Genomic DNA, 24000 nt, shown 5'->3' with positions numbered 1-24000 from the left:
TTGTGAGGTGAAGGAGGGCTAATACAAATATAAGATATTAGAATCTGTGTGCATGAGTGCAATATATTGCATCTGTAATCACAAGGTACAAGTACACAGCAATAGCAACCGCAACACAACAAGTCCGTTGCTATGTGTGTTGCTATGGGCATAACTCAAATTCTTGCCAACTCCTAACATCCAAACTTGGAAAACACTTACTGAACCGTAAAAACTAAACAGCGCATAGCAAAAAACCAAATGAATAGACATCAAACTGTTTTACATACCTATGTCTACCACAACATACGGATACACAGCCATAGCAACCAAACACTCATGCGTTGCTATATGCATAACTCAAATTCTTGTCAACGGCTAACGCTCAAACTTGCAAAACAGGTACTAAAAACGTTACTGAACAACGTATCGCAAAAAAACAGATGATTAGACAACAAAACGTTATACTTACAGCGTAGCGTCATCGCTGTCTTCTTCGACGGGTAGCGCTTCTTTGTTGTCTGTCGCGTCACCGTCGGACGACGATATCGAAGCCATCGACGCATTATCGCTATCGCCAATTTCGTCATCAGTTGTTTGCAGCTAAAAAAAAGAAGCCAAATCGCCAACAGGCAGCGAAGTCCCAACTTGACAGAAGCGCTGAGACATCCGGTCGAAAGAAAATTATGATCAAGCCGCATGCGCCGTTAAAATTTCCTTATATGCGTAGACACGCCTTAAAGGTGTGTCTAACAGTGCAAAATATTTTGATTGGCTACCAATGTTCAGGAAGGTGGATATTCGACGATAAAGTCACGTGGCCGAAAACAGACCATGACGTCAGAGATGTGCAAACTGCGATATCTAGCGATTACGAAAACGTAGACTCCTCAAAGTAGGTTCATTCGAAAGATAATTTAATAGCAAATCGTTTAGGCTATAATTTAAAAATATTGACGAAGTCTCCTTTGCAGGAAACCGGAATAGCAAAGCCAGGTACTGACCGGAGGTGGAGACAAGGTACGCGCGTTACCGACGTCACTCCACGCGATGACTCACGTGATGACCTACGTACCCGCAACGTAATAACTGGTCAGAAATAGTAGGGTTAATTTAAAAATTATTTCTACTTTAATCTTACTCCACGACACCAAATAACACTCGTGCACCTTACAACTGCAGTTGAGCAGTTACGCGTAGTTACGCGTAGTTGGGCAAACAGTAACGTTTAGATAAACGCGCAATTTAGAGTGCAGTTACGCCCACATGGGCGAAAAGACACGCGCTGTTACCCGAAGTTACGCGCTGTTCGGTTCGCATTTATGTTCAGATTGTCGCGCAGATTGGCGCGCAGTTACGCTCAGATGAACGCGCAGTTTCGCGCAGTTAAGCCCAGTTACGCGCAGTTACGAGTAATTGGGAGCGCAGTTACGCCCGATGTGCGCGCAGTTGGGCGCGCAGCTAGGAACAATTGAGCGTCCAGTAAACCCAGATGGGAGTACAGTTCAATGCTGAGATACACTCAGATGGACGCGCAGTTTCGCGCAGTTGGGCGCGCAGTTGGGCGCGCAGCTACGAGCAATTGGGCGTCCAGTAAACACAGATGGGAGTACAGTTTGATGCGGAGATACGCTCAGATGGACGCGCAGTTACGCGCAGTTGTGCACGCAGTAAGGCCCAAACTGGCGCGCAGTTCGGTGCGCATGTATGCCCAGATTGGCGCGCATTTATGCGCAATTACACGCAGTTACGCGCAGTTACATTAGCTACGTTTACATAAGCGCGCAGTGACGCCAGTTACGCTTAAATAGGTGGGCAGTTACGCGCACTTATTCTCGTCGTTGTAGCTGCTTTGAGTGAGGCGCTAGCTTGGCTGACAAAAGTGAAATGTGAAAGACTAAATCTGGTTTTTTTACTTGCCGATAGATGGCTTCTGAAACAGTTAGTGTCAGCGGTGATAGTCTGGTTATCATTAGCTATAAAACGTTTGAAGTTGAGCACTACGTGGGTCCGAAATCTCTGTAATAAGTTCTGAGAGATACGGTTCGGATGCGTTTGAATACTTTTGTATGGACCGCCATTTTAGATTTGTCGCATTTTTACATATAGAGTGCGGTAGTGATACAATGTTTAGATAAACGATATTTGGGGCGGATCTTTCAGAGCATGCGCAATTTTGAGGGTATCACGTACCTTTCGCCGATCTCGCTGTACACAAAGTCCACGTTTCCGGGTCTGCTTCTGATCCGTAGATCATCTTGCCGTTGACTAGGCTTTGTAAGTAAGTTTACTATATACCATTTCATGTATCTTGTGAGAGACTCTGCCTGCGTAGAGACGAGTATGAAGCTATTTTTTGAGTACGGCTTCTCAAGGTTAAGAGACTGCTGTTCAAGCTAAAGTCGCCTGATTGACACTCTGAACAGATATACGTGCAGAGGAAAGACAGACTACTCATTGCTTATCGATGGAAGTTTGGTCAGGTAAAGTGTTTGCGGTAGGGGAACCAGAACTGCCAACTCTCAAGCATTTGAGACTTTTTTCCCGTTTACTTGCATTTGGCATCAAATCTTCCGCATTCTGACCATTGGTGGGCGTGCCTGTTCTGTGTAACCATACACTTAACAAAAACACTAATTATGTGATTTGGATATCAATGCCTATGTGCAACTCCTATTTTCAGTTTTCTCTTTCGTACATACTTAGTCACAATCAGAGCTTCCGGGCCTCAATATTAAGATAGAAAAAGGAGTCGGTTAGACAAACTGTCCGGAATTGAAAAGAAGGAGGGGATAGCTACCTTAGACTACCAAGAAGTTTTTTAGAGTTATCTAAAAAAGCCACAAAACAATAGAATCTAGAACATCCCAACTAGCAACGAGAATGTGTACATACCTTGTTCTTATATTTAGCCTAACGGGCAGTAGTACGTACAATTTCTGTGTATGTTTTTTGCACTTTGCTTATTCTTAGTGTTCTATTTATATATTATTTAGCACTTATTACAAAATAAAGTTTATTGATATTAATGTTATTGTAGGCGTGTCAAAATTGTTAGACTCCTGCATTGTCTTGCATTTTTTCCTGCAAACTCACGCATTTTCATTCAGCTAGGTTGGCAGGTCTGGTGAATCTATTCGTGGTAACCAAACATGACGCACCGTGTGGCTGAATAGAACTAATTGTTTTTTGTTTCCCCATATAGCGTTCTTCAACTGTGGAGCTGTGTATCTTGTCAAACTAGAGTCAGCAAAAATTCGTCTAGCCTATCCAACCCTTCATGAAAGTCAGTGAGCTCATGACCTGACATCACTTGATGTACTTTGGCCTGATTTTTTGTTTGCTATACAGACAGAATAATAGTCTTCGCTGTTGGTTCAATCCAAATCCACACCGATCAAGCACATTTCTCGACACAAAAGGTGTAAAATTTGATTTTATTATTTGGCAGTGTGTTGAACAAGAATGCCTTCCTTGCAACTCACACTTTGCATATGCAAGGTCTTACTCAAGAACTCTAATATTGTTTTGAAGTTTCACTATTTCATTTGCTTGATTTTCAATTATCCGTCGTAAACCATCAGCTTCTGTCTCAGTAACATTTTCGACAATAAATTTTAACTTCTTTATTTTGATATCACTACTATACACATGTCTTGATTAACTGCGAATGAGATAAAACAGTTTCTGCTTTCTGATTTAGATATTACAGCTATGGAATAGTGTGTATGTCATAATGTGTTGTCTTACTTCAGACATAGCTGTTGCTGGTACTATAGACTGTAAGGATAATTGTAAACAGACTGTAGCTAGACAGTACGTGTACTATACTTATCAAATGCAAGTTATCACACTAACAACTACAACTTAATCAATCACATATATACAGAACCAAGCTAGACTGCCCATGGCAGAAACAACGCGGAACGTCCTTCATGTCTGGTTACCCCAAATGAATTCCCAGATGGCATGATTTTACTTCAAATCTAATTCATCGTTAGGCGATGAGTAGTCTGTCTTTCCACTCCACGTATATCTGTTTAGAGTGTGAATTAGGCGACTTCAGTTTGAACAGCAGTCCCTTACCCTCGAGAAGCCGTACTCAAGAAATAGCTTTTTACGCGTCTCTACGCAGGCAAAGTCTCTCACAAGATGCACAAAATGGTAAGTAGTGAACTTACCTACAAAGCCTAATCAACATCAAGATGATCTACAGTTCAGAAGCAGATCCGGAAAAGAAATTTTCGTGTACAGGAAGATCAGGGAAAGATGCGTGTTACCATCGAAATTGCGCAAGCAGTAGACAAATGCTCCGCTCGCCCCAAGTATCGTCTATTTAGTAGTCCATCATTCAGTTCAACTCTTCAGATGTGTAATCTCTAAGACAAGTTTGGTCAAGCACCTGACGTACAAATTTGTATGGCATGCTACTCTTCATCAGAGACTACCTTCATTTCATGACAAGTTCTTACAGGCTCCTAAAGTTGTCATAAAATAGAGACTACTGTACTATAATCAACTGTAAAACAGAACAATTACAGAATTAACACATTATTTATTTTCTTATTCACGTAACAAATTTTCTCAAATTAATGTGAAAAGTTGCTGCTAAATAAAGTGCTTGTTTGTTCAAAAGGAGTGTCTCTTAATAATTTATGCAAAGATGAGGTTTTAAAAAATAGACGTTCATTTGAGAGTGGAATTTATATAAAGGCGGCGTTTAAAGCGCGCTATAATATTTGTGTCCATTAATATCAGTGCAGCCGAAAACGGCAAACTAATATCAACCCGCCGCTTGTAATTATTCGGGTTTCTGCAATCTAGTTGGTAGGGTAATCCGGAGTAACTCCGTGAATATCAATAGCTGTTCCTCTCCCTGTTCCAGTGTGAAGCGTCTCACTTCCAGTTTAGGATTTGTAACTCTTCTCCTATTAGTAGACTACTTGGCGCAGGATTATGAGTTTCACTGTAAGTTGCTATGCGGCCTAAGAGGCGATTTTGTTGCTATCGCTTCGAGGGCCTGGATGTTCTTCCGTACGTACTTTTTTGTTGCAAGTAGCGGAATGAGCGTGGTAGGTACATGTAGTAATTGCTTATTCTCGATATTGCAGTAAGCTATAATTTCACAGTTAGCAAATTGAATTGTTTGACTACCTAAACAGTAGCTACATAAACAAATAAAAGGCTGCCAGAGAGACCAACTTCACATAGACTTGTAGTAGACTCTTTTTGTGTTGGCTGACTAGCAAGACAACGCAATTTACAACAATATACTAATAACGCAGTGTTCTAAACCACTTTATGGCTGTCAGAGAGACTAAGTTCACATAACAAGATTTTACACTCCTGCTAAGAACAGATAAGTCACGCCTCCAAAAGTCCACATCTGAAAGCAATCTAGTCTACAACAAATCACAAATACCTTTGTACTTACTACTATTAACTCAGCTACAAACCACTAAATGGCAGTTAGGGCAACTGAGTTCACATAAGAGGATGGTACACTCCTGCTGAGCTTAAAAGAGTCACCCCTCCTGACGACCACATCCCCAGGCAATGTACTGCAGTGTGCCACACCTATGCCTTACCACAGACCATTACAACCTCAACAACACACCACTAAATGACTGTCTAGAAGACTGCGTTCACACAACAAGGTGGTACACTCCTGCTGAGCACCAAGTCACGCCTTCAGACAGAGAAGATATATGTAGCACCCAGCTTGCATCAACATTCATTTACGTGTCGATTGTGATGCACATCATTATTGCAAGTCTTCGAATTATTGCTTTCAGTTTGCTTTTATTATCATGGTCAGGAACTACAAACACAAGTCCCCAAAGAACAAGTGGCCTGATGAACAACTTGCAGCGGCTCTCCAAAAGCTCCGAATAGGAAAGGAGCCATCAGTATCAACGCAGCAGCTAAAAAATATGGAATTCCCTGGTCAACTGTCCATGATCATTATAAAAATATCTCTACAAAACGGTATCGAGGCAAATCAACAGTGTTAAGCAGAGAAAAAAAGAGAAGTGGTACTTACTTGCATCAGCTTGCAAGAGCTTGGATTTGGTTTGACCAGAACCACTGTTAGCCATGTCATCAAAGACTACCGGTTATCCAATGGCAGACAAAACGGTTTCAGACAAGGAATTCTTGGGTATGACTGGTGGCAAGAATTTTTACGAGGATGGCCCATTGTGTCTGAAAGAAAACCTGAACACTTGTCCGTACACAGAGCACAAGCTGCCACCAAATCCAAATTACAGCAGTGGTTTGAATTCCTGGCAGAGAAGTTAAGCAATCTACAGATTCCAGTTGAAGACAGACAGAGTCGACTGTGGAACTGTGATGAAGCAGGATTTTTTACTGACCTGACTTAAAAACGCGTTCTTTCACAGTGTAGAGCTCATGACGTATACCACACCAGTGGTGGCTCTGGAAAACATATGTACACCGTTCATGCATGTGGTTCTGCAGCCAGCCACCTACTCCAACCATACATCCTTAAATCCAGGTAAAATTAGTACAATTGTGGTTGAAGCTGATTTTCAGAGACAAGTGGTAAATTGCCTCCTTTCATTCTAGGCAAAAATATATGAGATAGGTGGTGTTTGAATGGACCCAAGGGAGCCCTTTATGGTGCGAGTGAGTCAGGATGGATGAAAAGAGACAACTTCTGTAGCTGGTTTGAGAAGCTTTTCATACCATCTTTGAGATTGAGACAGGCCCAGTAGTTCTATCTATGGATGGCCATGCTTCCCAGCTTGGACTGATAGTCATTCAAAAAGCTAGAAAGAACAACATCCATCTAATAGCAGTGCCAGCCCATACCACACACATCACTCAGCCACATGATGTTGGCTTGTTTGGACTCATGAAGTCGAAATGGATGGCCTCGTACCAGACCTTCTCGAGCGTGGTGCCCGGTTCCCGTATAACACGAAAACGCTGGAGAGGGTCTGGGATCATACCGCCTACTTTCTTCATCTAGTGTCACCCCACGTCATCTAAGTGTCATCCCACGTCATCTAAGTGTCACCCCGCGTTACCAACGTCAATATTTTCATGCTATTAGTTCATTATGCTGTAACAATACACCTTTCTATCAAAGCAAATTAAGCATAACGCTATCTGTGATATCCCAGAATTGCATACATTCATTGTTTGTTTTTCGTTCGTCTTTGCGACATGGAAACCGATTCATTCACAGAGCGATCTCCTGAGTTCGATTCACGTTATCTGAAGCTGTATGGTCCAATGTGATTCGATCACCAGTAGCCTGGAGTCTATGCATGCACTAAGCGCTGCTTTATGACTGTGCTAGGCTACAAAAACAATATGAGTCGGGAAGCTCATCAGATAGAGTTCTAACGAAAGTGGTAATGAACAGCGTCAACTGTAGCTTGTTGGCCGCCGGAAAGGCAACGCTGTCTTCTGTGGATGTTGGCAAGCTAGTGCGACTTGCCTTTGGATCAACTGTAGATTGGAAACGCGCCAGAGTTCACGGCTGCCGCTCATACGTTTACTGCGGTATCCGGAGAAAGAGTGATCATGAGGAAAGTCCAGCCGAACGTTCTTGCATACAAGAGTCATCAAAGGATATTACATCACCGACCTCTGACCATCTACTACAAATTACACAATTAGAAGCTGAGCTCAAACGTGAAAAGAAGCTCGGACAAGACTTGGAGGCTAAACTGCAACAATCAATTATTGAGAGTCAATCTATCCAGTGGCATCAAGTAGGTACAGAAATTAACGCTGAGCTGAATGCGCTACAGAGAGCTGGAGGAATCATGTCAACAGATCCAGTTGATGCAGCAGATGCATCTTCACTGACTGCAGACTTTAGTTTACATAATCTACACAGCCAATTACCTACACACGCTCTCAAAATTACATCACTGCGTTCCTCGATAGGCCAAACTGACACCACTACAGGACCAAAAGATATCTACAGCTTGGCAGCAGTCTGCTTACTAGCGAAGAAAACAAGTGACAAGGTCAAAGGTTTTCAGCTTCTAGTTAGTTTGATGCTGGCTGCCAGGGCAACTAGTAAACAAGTCATTACTACTCTTAACCATATGGGTGTCTGCTTGTCATGTAGTCAAACTTTTAGGTATGTGGAAAACGCTGCAAAGGCAATAGAGCAGAACAGAGAGCTTCAACATGAAGACTGGATCGTTGCCTATAACAACATAAATATTGAGAAACGTGTCACCCATGAGAGACAAGCCAGACATACAGAGGCATGGAACTTTACGAGCCGCTTGGCTGTCAAAGTAGCCAGACTTCCCCCACCTGATTACAACACAACAGAATTACCACAATGCACTCGAGGAGATTTAGCTGTGGAAGACATTCTACCGAATGATGATGACAAACAAAACATTTCACGAATCTGCTCAGACAAGAGTTCAGAAGGTACTCATACACAGGTTCAAATGCTGCAATCACCTTAAAGCAAGACATCAATATGACAACCATGACCACCCAACAACAAAATCTATTATCCACCCTATTGCAGTGATAGACATAGATAAAAGTTACACTGACAATAATGTTACTATTCTTGAAGAATTTCAAAAAATGCTGGCGATAGATAATACTGTTCAACAATGTGTTGTCGGTGACCAAGCGACTTGCAGGGCAATTCGTGCAGCTCGGCGTAGAAGGGTAGCAGATATTTTTCAGCACGCCTCCTATGGGCGAAAGAGAATCCTGGTGATTTCCACTTTGCATGGGAGTGCCTAAAAGTCATCTTCCTCATATTTTGGGAGTCACATGATTTTCCTGGCTCATTGGCTCATCTCAGCAAACTGATCAACCAAAGTGGAGTCACCGCTGCTGCAACAAAAATTCAACAATCCGATGAGTTCCTCGAACATGCATTAGAAGCACATCTGACTGCATCCCTCATCACCCTTCTCAATATATCTGCTATTTCAGATTTAATTGTACAAGATGCAACCATTATAACGAACTCATGGCTAAACTAAACAGCAGAGAGATTCGCCAATGACGTGCTAGTTATAGGAACAGATAAAGATGACCATGATGCAGATAACCTGTATAATTTCCATCGTTCTTTTCTGCGCATGGCCCTCTTTTATGAAGATTTGAGGGAAGCCATCAAGTACGAAGATGGCCCAAGAGTTATCCAACATTGGCGAATGTGGTTACTGTACTTCCTCACAACAAAGAGAAGCAACTACAGCAATGAAGCAGCAAATCTCTTAGCCAATCTGAAGGCTGACTTTTCCAAGAGGCTTGCTTACATAGTAACTCACAACAGAGCTGTTAATTCTCTGGGCATACCTGGTCATGGGAAAGCAATAGACATGGCAGTAGAACACCACAATCTTGTCATCAAAAACAGCTTTACGATCTTCTTGTGGTAGTATCACCCTCCATCATTTAAGAGTAATAAGCTTAGCATCTCAGCTATTACATGATGCTGCACTGTTATGTTATCAGGAAGTTCATGCTCCTCATGTAGGTACAAGGCATACAAGTACAAGTGCTGAAAAAGACATCCAAATGATGACATCCATTCTATTGGCCAGTCAAGTCACTTGTCGGATTCTCAAAAGAAAGTTGCCATCTAACAGACATTTCACAACATCAGAGAAAAAAGGATATGAAGTTGCCTTATCCAAGCAATGGATTGCAAAGTTTCTAAGTAAGACAGACCTGAGAATTGAGGACAATCAGTCCACTGAAGACCATGAAGAAATTGATTCTCTTGATGACATACAGCTATGTCAGAAATAGACACATGTACATAATATCATAACTACTTGTATTGAGAAACATAGCTTAAAGTGAGTTACTAGTGATTTGTAATCTCTCCTAAAACATGTCTACAAGCTGAAGTGCTCCTTGTACCATCACTACTAATATTGGCTATAGTGCAAGGAATGTGAAACTCATTAACTTTAAAACTGCTAATCTGAAGTCCCTTACAACTCCTAGTGACCTAACATCATTTTCTGATCAAATCTTATTACATTTTTTACTAGTTTATCAATCACTAACATGGATTAGACCCCATCTAGTCCTCTCATTCTGTATCTTGTGGCACCTGCCGTCCTTCTAAGTTCAAGTAGTGCTTTCCTCAAAGCAGCTTTCTGACCAGCAACAACACGACGTGATCTCAACGGTGCAGATCTGCATGGAATAGGAGGAAGTGGTAAGGTGCAATCCACCTCAGGCTAAAAATATGAGGTCGCTCGTCAGATGCATTGCAGAAGAAACAGCACAAATCACTATCAGGTAATGGCTCATCTGACTGCAAAATCTTGTAAACAAGAACTCTTCTCAAACAGACCTTATTTGAGGCAAGAGTCACAATTTCGTTGTTGCACACTGACAGCCTACGGTCCTGAGAGTGTGCCACAAACCGAACAAGGCACAACCTTAGTGGATCTCTCCCTCCACGTCCAGCAAGTTGCACAAGCTCAGACCCACTGTCTGGAAAACCGAATAGAATAACTTCACTGATGTCATCAATGTCCACACCAAGGCCAAACGCACTAGTAGCTACCATGACTTGCTGCTTGCCACACTTGAATTCTCCATAGTGTTGGGAGCACCCCTCAAGTGTCATTGTGGCATGGTATTGTCCTACTGTACCCCTGGTTATACTACTGCAGCTGTACACAAGATGAATATACACTTTATACAAAACATCCTTTGATCTGCAAAATATAAGAGTTTTTGGAATATCTTTAGAATACTTTACAGAGGACAACATAGAAGCTAACAAGTGGAAGACTGACGAAATAGAGATGGATGAATCCAAAGAAACATATAAGTTTGGACGATTTAGAGATCCAGATACTAGAACATAGGCATATTCAGATGTTGGGTTACAGAAGTAATAAGGAAAAGTGGAGCTGTTGCTGAGAGAGCCATAATTGGGACAGTAGGCAGGCAAGAACGAATAAAACTTAGTTCCTTTTTAAGAAGGTCTAAATGTAGACCCCACTCTTCGATCAGATGTACTTCATCAATAGCAATGAAGGAGATTGCTGTCTTCAATTGCCTAGACAATGCGTTTCGCCAAAACTTGATGTGATCGCTTCTGGAGACGTATAAACTAGACAAACCACTGTTACCCACCATTGCCTGACCAAAAGATTGTCCAATACTACTCACTTAGTTTGTACTTGCTGGAAGAAATGTCTTTCAACAGTTTCTCGTCTGACAAGGACTCAATTCGTGTGACAAACAATCCCTTTTTTACCAGTTTGGCGACCTTGAATCATCAGAAGGCTAATAACTAAAGCAAACTGGCTGCTTCAAGCAACTACATCTACCTGATCATGCATCAATGATATCAGCGGGCTAATGATCACACACACTCCGTTCAAGAGAAGGGCAGGCAGTAGGTAGCACAAAGATTTGCCGCCCGAAGTCTTCAGTCGAACAAACATATCCTTGTTCGAAAGAATAGCCTTGGAGGCCTCAAGCTGACCTTCACGAAAACTATGGTGTCCAAATACGTCGGAAAGAACAGATTTCAGACCGAGTTCAAAATTCGCGCTTTCAGAAGCCATTCCGCGCTTTGTGGAGAGTCTGCGCACAGCTGTGCGAATCAAGTATCCTATGCTATGTCTGAGACCTACCACTCTGGTACTAATAAAAAGATTCTACCATTCCATAACGGCCTACCTAAAGGGTTCCCACCTCCCAGCTTACCGTGTCTTGTACGCCTTCTGAAAACATGCTGCAGGTTGTTCAACGTAAGAGATATATTGGCGATCGCAGGAGAAACGAGTCCACGTCCAAGAGACTTTCTGTGTGACACATGTAAATAGCACTTACACTAATCGTGTTAGTAGCCCGAGGCTTTGTGACATACGAGCTAAGATAATCATCTAACAGCATAAACGGTAGGCGGTATGATCCCAGACTCTTTCCAGCGTTTTCGTGTTATACGGGAACCGGGCACGACGCGCGAGGGGGTCTGGTACGAGGCTAGAAATGGCGTGCAATAAATGATGACTTAAGAAGGAAAACTACAGCAGCAGTAGTTGACAAAGCTATCCTCCCATCTCTCGTGGCTCAGTTATGGGATTGCGAGTGGTCTAGAGTCTTGATAGGTGGCTTTTAAAAAACTGGAATATCTCCGTTCTTTCCATACGCCATCCCAAATGAAAAGTTGTCGCCATCTGAAGTCTTTCTGATGACAAAGACGACAACGGCCAGCAAGTACTGAATGACCCTTCACTGGACACTGATGTAGAGATTACCTTTAGAGGAACAGTTACGATCACACCAACTACACCAATGGTAAAGACTTACCTCAAGAAACACTTCACCAAGGTCTTACAAGGTGCACATGACCAGAAAACAAAGCCCAAGGGTGCTGTAGGAAGGAAGAAAGTAGGATTAACCCATTACGGAGAAGCCTTGACATCCGATGAAGTGTTCTTTCGCCTGCGAGAGCAAGCTGCAAAAAAATCAAAAGCAGCAACGACCGTCACAGCATCAAAACTGAAGAAAGCAAAAAAAGCACCAAATGCCACTCCAACACGTGTTGCTACAGACTGTAAACAAGACGACAATTACTGCTAAGGTTGTCAACTCTCCTTTAATTAAAGACGAGAGTTAGGATCATATAAAGAATGCGCACCACCCCTCTAAAACGCGCCAAATAGGTGGTGCGAAGCGTGCTCAGCCACGTGTTGATTCTAGTAATATAAAATACCCGTATACTCTCATTATCAGTCACGATTTAGGGTCTGTCCCACAATTAACGTTGCAGGTGGCACAATAAATGCAGGTTGCTTACATAAACCAACAGAACAGGAGTGGCTACGGCTAATTTGCAGAGAGTAGACATCCGTTCTTGCGTACGCTAGCTAACTGCCTTGTTCGCGCGAAAATTATGGCGGCTGCTGATATTTACGCAAGCGTGCATGAAGTTTGCTTTAGTCCCGATCCACAGCGTGATGTCATCGATTTCATGCAGCGTCGAGGACTTATTTCAACAACAACGAAGTTGCAACCCAACCTATATCAATTAATATTAATCCCATCCGGGCAACTACACATTTGCAAAAATAGACCAAGGTTTGTCAGCTTTTTACGTAATTACCTACTACTGTTATAAGACAAGTTGAACTTACTATTACAACACAACTATTTAGGTTAAACTGCAACGCTAGAAGAAGTTGAGAGACACCCAGCTAGGGTACTGGATACCACTGGCTGATATCCAACGTGATGGCGGCAAAGGCTGCCGCGTGAGTTACGCCATAACGCTCCAGCCACATGAATTGATCCAAATATGACGGCAGCATATGGCGATGGCACCCTTTCATTTTTTTCAGTTTTGTTTTCACTCGATTCCAATATGATTCAATATGTTGAGTGTGTACTCCAGTGCCAGGGTCCACAAAATTTAGAGAGTGGTTAACTGTCCTGTGAGCTGCCACCAGGGGGAGTGTGTTAATCCGATTGTACGCTCTCCATTCGTCAAAATGTACTATTGTGCCAGGCAGTACGTGTTGTGCTACGATCCGTAAAAGTCTCGCAGCATCTCTTCTTGGAACTATTTCCATGTAACCCAGTGCTGGCTGCTGTGTTACATCAACAATTTCAAAAACCCACACTGGGTCACGTGGTGCTCTTCCTCTGTGATGCTGTATAATTTCACAGGATAACTCTTAACAGTCAACAATGTAATGTTCAATGCAATTACCTTCGGTTTGTGGGAAAAACAGGATTCGTCTATTTCAACAACGTTGGACTGAACTGGACCAATGCCACCAAGTCTAATAACATTTTGTTGGAGTTTCCACAAGCACACATCTCCTAGGTACTGGTACATCTGGATGCCAGTGACTAGAGATACTTTACAAACATCCTTCATTTGAGACACAGGTGTCTCAAAACACCAGTGGTAGATTACAAGTAACCAAGTTGTCAAAGGAACATTTGATTGTTGAAAAAATGAATCACGTCGAACTGAACTATAGTATATATATAATGAAGAATTTCTGTTTATAGTAATATAATGTTTTAGGGTACCACATCTTGCAAACTTAAAAATTACCGTTGCATTCTGCAGTTTTTTTCAGGACATCTCCAAATATAACCGTCCTTGCATCTTTTAAACGATTTTATTGCCATGGCCACACCATGACAGTTGTTGCATTGTTCTTGCCTTGAAATAAGTCCTCGAAGCTACATGAAATCGATGACATCACGCTGTGTATCAGGACTAAAGCAAACTCCATGCACGTTTGCGTAAATATCAGCAGCCGCCATAATTTTCGCGCGAACAAGGCAGGTAACTAGCGTACGCAAGAACGGATGTCTACTCTCTGCAAATTAGCCGTAGCCATTCCTGTTCTGTTGGTTTATGTAAGCAACCTGCATTTATTGTGCCACCTGCAACGTTAATGGTGGGGCAGACCCTAAATCGTGACTGATAAAGAGAGTATACGGGTATTTTATATTACTAGAATCAACACGTGGCTGAGCACGCTTCGCACCACCTATTTGGCGCGTTTTAGAGGAGTGGTGCGCATTCTTTATATGATCCGCCAAGGATTACAACCATTCGTAAAGTCGTAGTTGCCAGAACAAAACTCTGTTCACGAATTCGAAGTTGCCCCATCCACAAGATTAACAGTGTCGACGAAAGTCCCGAATTACCTCAAGAACGATTAAGATTTTAGAGACGACTGCCCACGTGCTGATTGGCAGAAGGCTACTGCTCCACACGGTAGTAAAATCAAGCGACTACAACACTTTCACGTAGCAACATACGGGCATGTTCTAAAGTGTTCACGGAGTTGCCCCGGATTACCCTACAGTATGAGGAGGGCGACTTTTTTGTATGCGTTGAAAACAAGAGTGAGATGTTTTACTGCTGGGAACGTTCTAGGTAACTGTTGTTTGTAGTATAGGCGACGGATTAATTGTCTAGTACATGTACGAGTCTTTGCTGAGTACGTGCTAGATCAATGTACGTGAGTTTGATTTGTTGGCAAGCGTTTAGTTGGATTTATATGTTTTGGCTGCAGGTGTAACATCGGGGTTTATGAACACCGTTGGAAAGTTGGACCTAGCTCTAATATTGTGGCTATAATTAGTAATAAATATTTCTCGGTTTTATGTTCGCGAAGTACGCCTCTGATAAAGTTGGACACCGTCAGCAGACAGACAGGTTGGCGTTGTAATTCGTTACAGTTTATTTAATTAATTAGTCTGGAAATATAGTTACTAACTTGTAAGTATATATTTTAGACTAGAGGCCGTGTTTAGTTAACAGTTTTGCTTTAGTGGTACGTACAATAATTGTATTAATGGGTTTATGCCTAATGACTTTGAATTTAACTAGATGTGTATGTGCAAAAATTACATTGCATTAATTAATGACAAGGTTGGTCCGCCCTGCATGTTGTATAGCTACGGTAGGTGTTACACTGTCAAACACTCTTACTAGGTTGAGAAAACAAGCTAGGCACCAATCTGCTTGCTGCATGGTTTGTAGCATGACTTGTGTATAGTGTTGCTTTTGTCATTGTGCATGTCTGGCATTCAAACATTGTGGCTTTTATACAAGGTAGAGTCAAATTGACTTAATCCACTTAGATAATGTAAACTTGTATCAGTTATTTGGTTGTCTTTGAAGAGCCTACTTTTATGGGCGGATCCAGAAAAAATTTGGGGAGTGTCCAAACTTTTGCGTGATTTTCAAAGGGCTTAAATTGTCAAGTACATCCACTAAATGTCACGTGAACTTCAAGAGCTACAGCATGCAGAGTGCTGAGGAACCACGAGGCTTAAGTTAATTGTTTTAAATGTTAGTCAGACGGGCTCTGGTGTTAGTCTATATACGGCTCTCAGTGTCTGGTGTTAGGTTGTTCATTTTGCAGTGGTGCCAGAATTGAAAGTAGATTAATGATGAATTTTCAGTTTGCTCTTTGGTGGTTGGGGTATCCGGTGCACCATGGGACAGCTTCTGGATTCGCCCCTGACTCTTTTTGGCCACTCAAACCCTAGTTATAGATTATAACATTTAATGTCTGAAGATGAATACCATAAGATGAAACATTGGTGGGAATTTATTTTGGCGGGTTGCTAAAAATTGATGGTAAAAGCATATTGGCGGATTTTATTTTAGTGGTTGGACATCATTGTTGGATAATTGATATATGCGATATTCCCCACCCACTACGTAGTTATAATATAAGTGGCTGCTTCATGGAGGAGTTTGCGATTACTGAATTTAACCCGCATGACTTCACCTATGCTTCATTGATAGCGGCATGGCCTCATTCTCATGTTTAACCTGACAGTGTAGGCACAACAGACAGCAAGCAGTGGCTACCATCTTGTAACCTCATCCACGCCACATCGCATGATGCTTGATTCACGTGGGTGGTGATGTCAACATATCCCGGTTGCCAAATTGATGGAAGATTTTATACTGGCGCTCGCTAAAAAATCCACCAATCTGCCATAATAAATTTCCCCACCAATATTTCATCTTATATGGTAGTTACATTTGATTTGTGCATATCTATTTAGTCATACGTTTATGCAAGCTTTAGTGCATGTACATGCGCTGTAGGTATAAATGTCATAGCTTTCATTGGTGCCAATTAATAGACTTATACATTTGCATTTTATTGGAGCAAGCCTTGGCGAGACCCTTCCTAAGTATACTGTACTGTGTGTGAGATGTGTATGTTGGTAGGAGCGACTGGAAATGACATTGATTTTGAGCCAATTACAGACATGATGGTTTGTGATGTCACAATGCAGGTGTAATAGCTAGGGTTTGACTCTCCAGGTTGCTGCGCGCCAGTCTGACAGGACTAATAAGACAATGTGCAAACAGGATTGTGCTCTTAGTTTGACAACTGCGGCCAAAAATGCAACTGAATGTGAGAACACTTCTCTTTACAAAGAAATTTACGTTAGTGCTATATATACGTGCATGTTCTCCACAATAACCAAATGCGTGTCCACGTCTGGCTGTGAATGAAATACTCGCAGCTTGGTTTGAAGCAGCCAAATTTACAGGTAACTTTCTTTGCTAAAGTATTACAGTGTGAGCAATCACATCAATGTATACCACAAAGTGGTTTACGTTCTGTGTTGCAGAGGTGTTGGAATCAGTTTGTGTTTAACTACATATAAACTCAAGTTTCTTCTATGCAAATCCTTTTGACAAATCACTGTTTTTTGTGTCTGTTTCCACTGAGGCTTGCCCCAACAATGTTCTCTATTTTAAAATTTTTTGTATAATGTCTACAGATGCATGCATGACTATGTGAATATATAGAGTATATGGTGTATGAAGTTGGCATGATGAAGTAAATAATGCAGGATGTGAGATTTTGGTGAAGGCAGAATTTCTCAATCCTGGTGGGTCGGTCAAAGACAGGGCTGCATTATTTCTGATAAAAGATGCTCAGGAGCAAGGTGTGAGTAATTTATAGAGAGTATTGTCAATTACTGTTACTGTATAACCAGGCTATTTCTGTGATCATGATATTTCTGTGAATCCTACGAAGAAATTACGGAGCACACAAATAAAATTTGCAGATATTTAGGCCTATGCTCGGAGTTTCAGCAAGTCACTGTTCCATGTACATGTGTGTACTAAAACTGTCTTCCTGATTGGAATGCGGAAATTTAATTTGCAGCAATTTATCAAATCGCAGTAATTTAAGACCACAGAAATAAACGATAATGCGGTAATTATGTGTATGAAGCTGTTCCTATTGTGTAGGTAGAATAAGGGCAGGTGGCACAGTGGTAGAAGGAACAGCTGGAAACACAGGCAAGAGTTTTGTTTTACGGCATTGAGCACTGGTAATTTGTATGTAAATATGGAACATACTGTGGTGCAAAGTCTACTAATTTTCAAATGGAGATGATACATTTTTATGTTAATCATGTAGGTATTGGATTGGCACACATGTGCAATGCTTTGGGCTACAAGTGTGTGATTTATATGCCTAATACTCAGTCACAGGTTGTTTGTTTGGTTTGATATGGTCTGGTTTATGCATTGATATGTGTTGCGTATTTTAGGAAAAGATTGATACATTGAAGATTCTTGGTGCTGATGTCAGGCCTGTGCCAGCTGTTCCTTACGAAGATCCAGAAAATTACAATCATCAAGTGAGACTATAGATAGATAGGTATTCCATGAGCTATCTTAGTAACATCTGAATCATCTTGTTTCCTTAATAGGCAAAGCGATTTGCTGAAAGAACAGAGAATGCCGTATGGACAGATCAAGTAGGATGTTGTTTTGTACAGTGGCATATACAGTATTTCAGTAGTGATGATTAATGTACTTGCATGGCTTTGTCAACGTAATCAACAGTTTGTATTACAAACTATGCTTGATATAAGTGGCATCAAGTTAACAGGTCAATTTAGTTCAAGATAAGTTTCAGTGACAGCAGAAGCTAGCTCTTACTATACTTGGCCAACACACTTAAACTCATATTATGTAGGTGGCTAGGGATTGGCCACTACTCATGACTAAAAATACTTGCATGTGAGAACCGCATGTGGCTCATAGGCGGTAAGCCAGTTGCCACAAACATAGTGTCCACGTGGCATCCCCTTCCCACACCACAAATCCTTCTGACTGAGTCATTCCAAACTACCCTGTTATTAGACAGCATTTTGCTTCTTGTTCTCTTCTACTGTAAACATTGTCATGCAGGTAAGGCCAGACCAACTAAATTTTTTATGTTTGGATATTTGGACATGAAACCTGGACTGACCGATAAATAAAAAAGGTAATGATCATATGACATTTTGAGCACGTGCATGCAGTTTTCATTGCACTGCATACAAAAATGTTGGATACCAAAATGGACACTAAACAAGAGATGCTGATACCAAGTGGAACACAAACAGTCGCTTGACTCCATGCGCTGTTAATTAACACTTTCAGATCCGGAGTTATTGATACAAAGCTTTAGGATGCCAATTAAGTCATTCTACAACAAAGCGTAATATCATTGCGCGTGCATACATCAAATTAAATTTCTATTTAGTCAAGATCTAGACTGGACCTGCCATAAACAAACTGGAAGCTAAACAGAGCAACATACTTTTGTTGACAAGAATCAACATTTTTCCATTTGTCAAAACCCTTTGTGCTTTATCCGTTTTATGGACATATCATACGTATATGTACTTATAATGTGCAATGTGCATTTGGCAATATGACACCTGACTGTAAAGAGTGTGTAGTAGACGGAGATGAAAAATGGGTACTTGTACAAAAGGAGTTTGGGTCTTATTACATTTTCTAGTGAGTGATAATCATGTAACTTTGAAGGACCAACTGCTTTCCTGTCTGTACTTCTACTGATATTTTACACTTGAGATGTTTCGGTACTACTTAACACATGAAAATTGGTTACAGTGCTACAAAATTATTTACAAGTCATTGTGTAATTAATTAATGAAGTTTTATAAATCTATGGACATGATTTTGAGACAACGTATTAGTCTAACTACAAGCTCTACCAAAAGTCAAATTCGGAGGCTTTGATGCAATTGCTGGGAGTTTTTTTGCAATAAAAGACCCTGTTTAGTAAGAGCATGCAGAAACTCTTATTGACAACAAGAGTCTAAAAGAATGTGACAGTGTGCTGGTCTGCTGATAGTAGAGTAATTGACAAGTAATTGATAACTGAAGGATATTAAGCAGATGAATTGTAGACGTTTTCTTTAGCTCTCTGCTTTAATACAAAGTTTTGTTATTTCTTACTATACAAATAGCTTCTCCAACTCCGATATATTTAATTGAATTTCTTTGCTTGTATTTTGACAGATAAGGTACGTACTGGGGATTTGTTTGGCACTTTTATGGACTTGCCTCTTTTTGTTAATTCTTACGCATGCTGTTACAGAATTCATATTTACATTGGGTCATGGTCAGATTCTATGACTTTGTGTGTTGTTTGGTTCTTGTTTTAGTGAGATTTAATGATAATTAAGGCTTTGTTTAGTTTGATAACACTGCAAACAGACAAGCTCATTTTGAAACTACCGGTCCTGAAATATGGAGACAAACCAGTGTGTTTTGTTTGCTTTTAGCGTTACAGTGTGTAAGCTATAAAATTGTTTTGTTATATAAGATGGCAAAGTAGATGCAGTTGTGTTTGGTACGGGTACTGGTGGTACGTTGGCAGGTATGTGTACAAGATTTTGACACTGTTGTTCTATCTAGCTATTACTTGATTGAATTCAATCTGATTGATTTTCCTATCTTTGTTTATATACTGGTTCTGTTTAGAATTTATTGCATTGCAGGTGTTGCTAGTTTCTTGAAGTCTCAAAACAGAAAGATCAAGGCAGTTCTTGCTGATCCCCCAGTATGTGAACTATTTTCAGCAATAAACATTAGATATGAAATAGAATGTACACTGTGTCTTTCTAACACAATTAGAAAGGTTGATAGCATAAAGTTAACTAGAATTGCTTTAGGCCCAAAGTAGGTTAGCATTTATCCAATCTCTAACGCATGCACAGGACGGTTGATTTGGTATAACTATATAATTTGCTTGTCAGCAAATCAACGTCCCCGAAGTTCGAGACCATGCATGTGAAATACTGGTGGTTAACTTCAAGTCTTGAGTTACTGATGGCTGGCTATAAGTGAAATAGTGAACCATAATGATAATGGGCTGTGAACACCATTACAGCTCCCATAGCGTAAGCCTACTAATATCAATTTTGCTGGAGAAACTGGGCTTATCAAGCTAGTACTGTACTAAAATGTCAACCATAAAGTTGGTGTATGAGACAATTTAGCATTACATCACCTGTTTGTTACATGCGGTATAGTTGAATCATAGAAGTGAGTGACTCAGTTGCATTGGCAGATAATAAATGTGAGACTCTGATAAATTGAATTACTGGATTTGCATACAGTGACAACTCTTGGTTATCAATCTATTAGTTGTGATGACACTGCAAGTAGTGTTTGCAGGTGTTTTTAACATTCATGCTTTAAAATGTTTAGGGCAGTGTTTTGTATAACTGGTTCAAAACTGGCAATTTGGGTGATCGCAGTGGAACATCAATTACTGAAGGTTTATGGTTTGCGGTGTAATTGGTATGTTGATAATAGAGAAACTGTGTGTAAACATAGGCATTGGACAAGGTCGAGTAACTGATAATCTTAGGGGCACTTCTTTGGATGATGCGGTGTTTGTATCAGATAAGGAGTCTGTCGAAATGGTGAGTACATGACCTGACTTACTATATCTGATTAACATGCAGTTTGATATGTTTCATCAAATGTTAGACATTTCGGCTACTGCATGAAGAAGGTTTTTGTGTTGGTGCCAGTTCAGGTCTCAATGTAGCTGCTGCAGTGAAGGTAGTTAGATTGTGTTAGAAGTTTTGAATAAACAGGAATACAACAATTATGGAGGTAACTACTTGTAAATGTACATGTCATTTTAGATACATACAGTATTTAACATAGTGTGTAGGAATATACATGTACCGATATATTATGTGTATATTATGTCTTCATCGAAGACATGGATGTAATGACAAGCTGTGACCGATTTAGTGGACAGATATACCATTAATTAAGGACTATTATCGTATTGTGTGTGTGTGTGTGTGTGTGTGTGTGTGTGTGTGTGTGTGTTTGAAAGCCAGATTAATTAAATTTCTTGATGCTTGGATCTTTTGATATGAAAACTAGACTAACTGACTGAAATATAAGTAAAATATGATGATGTGGCATTTTGAGCATGCGCAGTTTTTTTACTGCATTGCTTTCGGGCATACAGAAAGTCTTTAAAAGACCACTAAGACAAATGAGGCTGAAAGAGACAAGCACAACAAGGAACAGACACTGGAGTAGATGTTGTTAAGACCAGTGCTGTCATGGGTACCTACTTGCAGTAAGTGTGTATTATGCAAACCTTGCCACAAAGGCAAATGTTGTTGGACATTGAAATATAAGTGTGGCCTAAATATGAATACTGTGTTTTGCTCAATAAGCTGTCACCTGCAGTGGTTGGGCAGAACTCAATCACTAGAGCATGGGATAGGGTCTTACTATATACATGTAGAGAAGTTGATAGATCGAGGTAAATGGGTGAAAGTAATACATTTAATGCTTTTGTAGCAAGGACACTAAGGAAGATGTAGAAAACTTCTCATGCATCGATGTTTGCATTTAACACTTTGGTCTCAGAAGAGTTCCAACAAATTTAAAATTGTTGTAAAACTTGTTGTTGAAAGTGTAACGGAATTAAACACAGATCAATGCTACAAGTGCTGAAGTTTGTAGAGGCTCATTTGTCAAGCGCCCCGCCACAGTTGTGACTCTAAATTTAAAGGTGTGAAATGGTAGAGACATGGCTGAGCTTGTTTGATTTCGGGAGCTATTTGAGCTTTTACGGTTTATATAATGTACAGTAGCTAGTTATACGTATGAGCTAAATAATATTATTAGATAGACTGCTGCTGCTGTACCATAATAAATACTGGACATGTTTCTTAGATTTCAGAAGAGATGGATCCTGGTAGTGTCATTGTAACATGTCTTTGTGATACGGGACAGGTAATATGTAGTAGAAGTGTGGAGGTCACAGTTTTGTGAAGCTGCTAACGTATTATTGTATAGCGATATGCTGCAAGGCTCTTTAACAGGAAAGCTTTAGCTGATCGAGGTAGCATATACTTACTGTATTGCTAGTAAAATTTGCATTATGTAGGGTTGTGAAGTTAATTGTTTCTTGATGTAGGTTTGTTGGATGCTGTTCCTGTGCCATACAGAGATGCTCTGTTCTAGATTTGAGTTATTTCTTCTGTTGTCATTTGCGTGATATGTTGTCTGTGCCTTCATGTGGACTTTAGCAACTGGATTTATGAAATGTTAGTCAATTCTTACCAGAACTTCCAGTAGTTAATTGTTATACCGCTAGCAAGCCTAGATCGTTGTCAGTATAATATTTGTACACTTTGGTTTCATGTTTTGGGGTATAGACGTATTATCAGGGGTCAAAAAATGTGTTTGAATCTGGTCGCCTTTTGGCCACAGAGAGAAACGGTTGGTTGCCAAACTTTCACTAGTTTCTAGGTCAGTGATTCCAGAAGTAAAGAAGTCATTAATATCACTGTTGGGACCCTTTCCAAGATTATTATGTTTGACATTAAATTAATACCTAACTAGAAATTTGCAGTAACATTGGATGAACATTGGCTAGTAAACACACCAATCTACAGTATTGTATTTGGGATTCTTTTTATGTAATAGTATGAGTATTCAATATTTTATAGAAACTTTCAACTAATTGTATAGCTACAACCAAACAAAAATGTGGTTTGTGTGGTTTTGTAATGTTAATTAATGTGATTATGTGGTTTGTCATCACATCCACATCCTGGCAATCCATCCAATAAGATATGAGCATTCTTCGAGCGTTTTCTTAATTAATTCTCTATATGACTCAATGCCACTATTGATTTGATGAGAACAGTACGTACATCTGGTAACTCTCAAGGGAAAACCCTACTCTCAAGGGAAAACCCTACTCTCAAGGGAAAACCCTACACCCAAGTGGTTTCCTATGAGCTAATTCTTGGAATGCACCTGATAAACTTTGTTATTGTAGCGCTTCACTAGCGCGTGGCATCATTTAACATCTAGATTTCAGAACTGGACATGCAGAAACTTTTGTCTGAACGAAACTTTCTTAGTAGCACTAGGAGACGTATGAGCTCCTGGACGTACCTGGTAGTTCTTTTGATAGCAAGATACTCAGGCAGCTTGCTGCGGAAAAGTTGTTTGTTTTGCCACTTTCTACGCCCGCCGTTTGCAAAGATCTGCATAATAGTTTTTATTTGTCTCAATAATTCAAGATGGTCTAATTCTTCGTTTCCTTTGAACAGCATAGAAAAGGATCTAGATAGGCAGTTGCCGTCACCTTCACTTACGATTGGCTGCGGATTTCATGTCATATTCGGGAGAAGCTGCTGCGCAATGGC

At 40.5% G+C, this 24000-nt stretch overlaps 1 protein-coding gene and 1 long non-coding RNA gene across 6 annotated transcripts; one reads left to right on the top strand and one right to left on the bottom strand.

Moving 5' to 3' along the window:
• Positions 1 to 7877: 7877 nt before the first annotated feature.
• On the bottom strand, positions 7878 to 11919 carry LOC134190220 (uncharacterized). Of its 2 annotated transcripts, XR_009971615.1 has the most exons (5): positions 11849 to 11919; positions 11686 to 11783; positions 8350 to 8439; positions 8228 to 8283; positions 7878 to 8170 (listed from the first exon to the last, which is right to left on the bottom strand). It is a non-coding gene; the product is annotated as an uncharacterized LOC134190220 (long non-coding RNA). The 2 variants fall into 2 exon arrangements; XR_009971614.1 differs by having other exon boundaries at positions 11686 to 11869.
• Positions 11920 to 14786: 2867 nt separating this feature from the next.
• On the top strand, positions 14787 to 23031 carry LOC134189610 (uncharacterized). 4 transcript variants are annotated; one of them, XR_009971516.1, is made up of 17 exons: positions 14787 to 14884; positions 15024 to 15057; positions 15126 to 15166; positions 17338 to 17433; positions 17744 to 17794; positions 17916 to 17989; positions 18049 to 18138; positions 18211 to 18258; positions 19995 to 20061; positions 20124 to 20177; positions 20299 to 20360; positions 21011 to 21080; positions 21140 to 21228; positions 21296 to 21424; positions 22514 to 22573; positions 22637 to 22682; positions 22758 to 22789. XR_009971516.1 is itself a non-coding variant. In XM_062657938.1 (17 exons), exons 1-17 carry the CDS (start codon positions 14815 to 14817, stop codon positions 22802 to 22804), a joined length of 1074 nt encoding a protein of 357 aa, XP_062513922.1. In that variant the 5' UTR covers positions 14787 to 14814; the 3' UTR covers positions 22805 to 23031. The 4 variants fall into 4 exon arrangements, 3 of the variants coding, with proteins under 3 accessions (XP_062513922.1, XP_062513924.1, XP_062513923.1); XM_062657938.1 differs by having other exon boundaries at positions 21296 to 21370; positions 22758 to 23031; XM_062657939.1 differs by having other exon boundaries at positions 14828 to 14965; positions 21296 to 21370; positions 22758 to 23031.
• Positions 23032 to 24000: the final 969 nt, after the last annotated feature.

Source organism: Corticium candelabrum, chromosome 14, assembly GCF_963422355.1.
Source record: "Corticium candelabrum chromosome 14, ooCorCand1.1, whole genome shotgun sequence".
Lineage (NCBI taxonomy): Eukaryota > Metazoa > Porifera > Homoscleromorpha > Homosclerophorida > Plakinidae > Corticium > Corticium candelabrum.
The sequence above is the reverse complement of the archived record's forward strand: the minus strand, read 5'-3'. Positions and strand labels throughout refer to the sequence as shown.

Excerpts from the sequence above, each read along its gene's own strand:
- LOC134189610 (XM_062657938.1), top strand. The coding sequence starts at position 14,815 with ATGAGGAGGGCGACTTTTTTGTATGCGTTGAAAACAAGAGTGAGATGT. Across the intron at positions 18,139-18,210 it reads CAGAAAATTACAATCATCAA|GCAAAGCGATTTGCTGAAAG; the intron begins GTGAGACTATAG and ends TTTCCTTAATAG. Across the intron at positions 22,574-22,636 it reads GTCTTTGTGATACGGGACAG|CGATATGCTGCAAGGCTCTT; the intron begins GTAATATGTAGT and ends ATTATTGTATAG.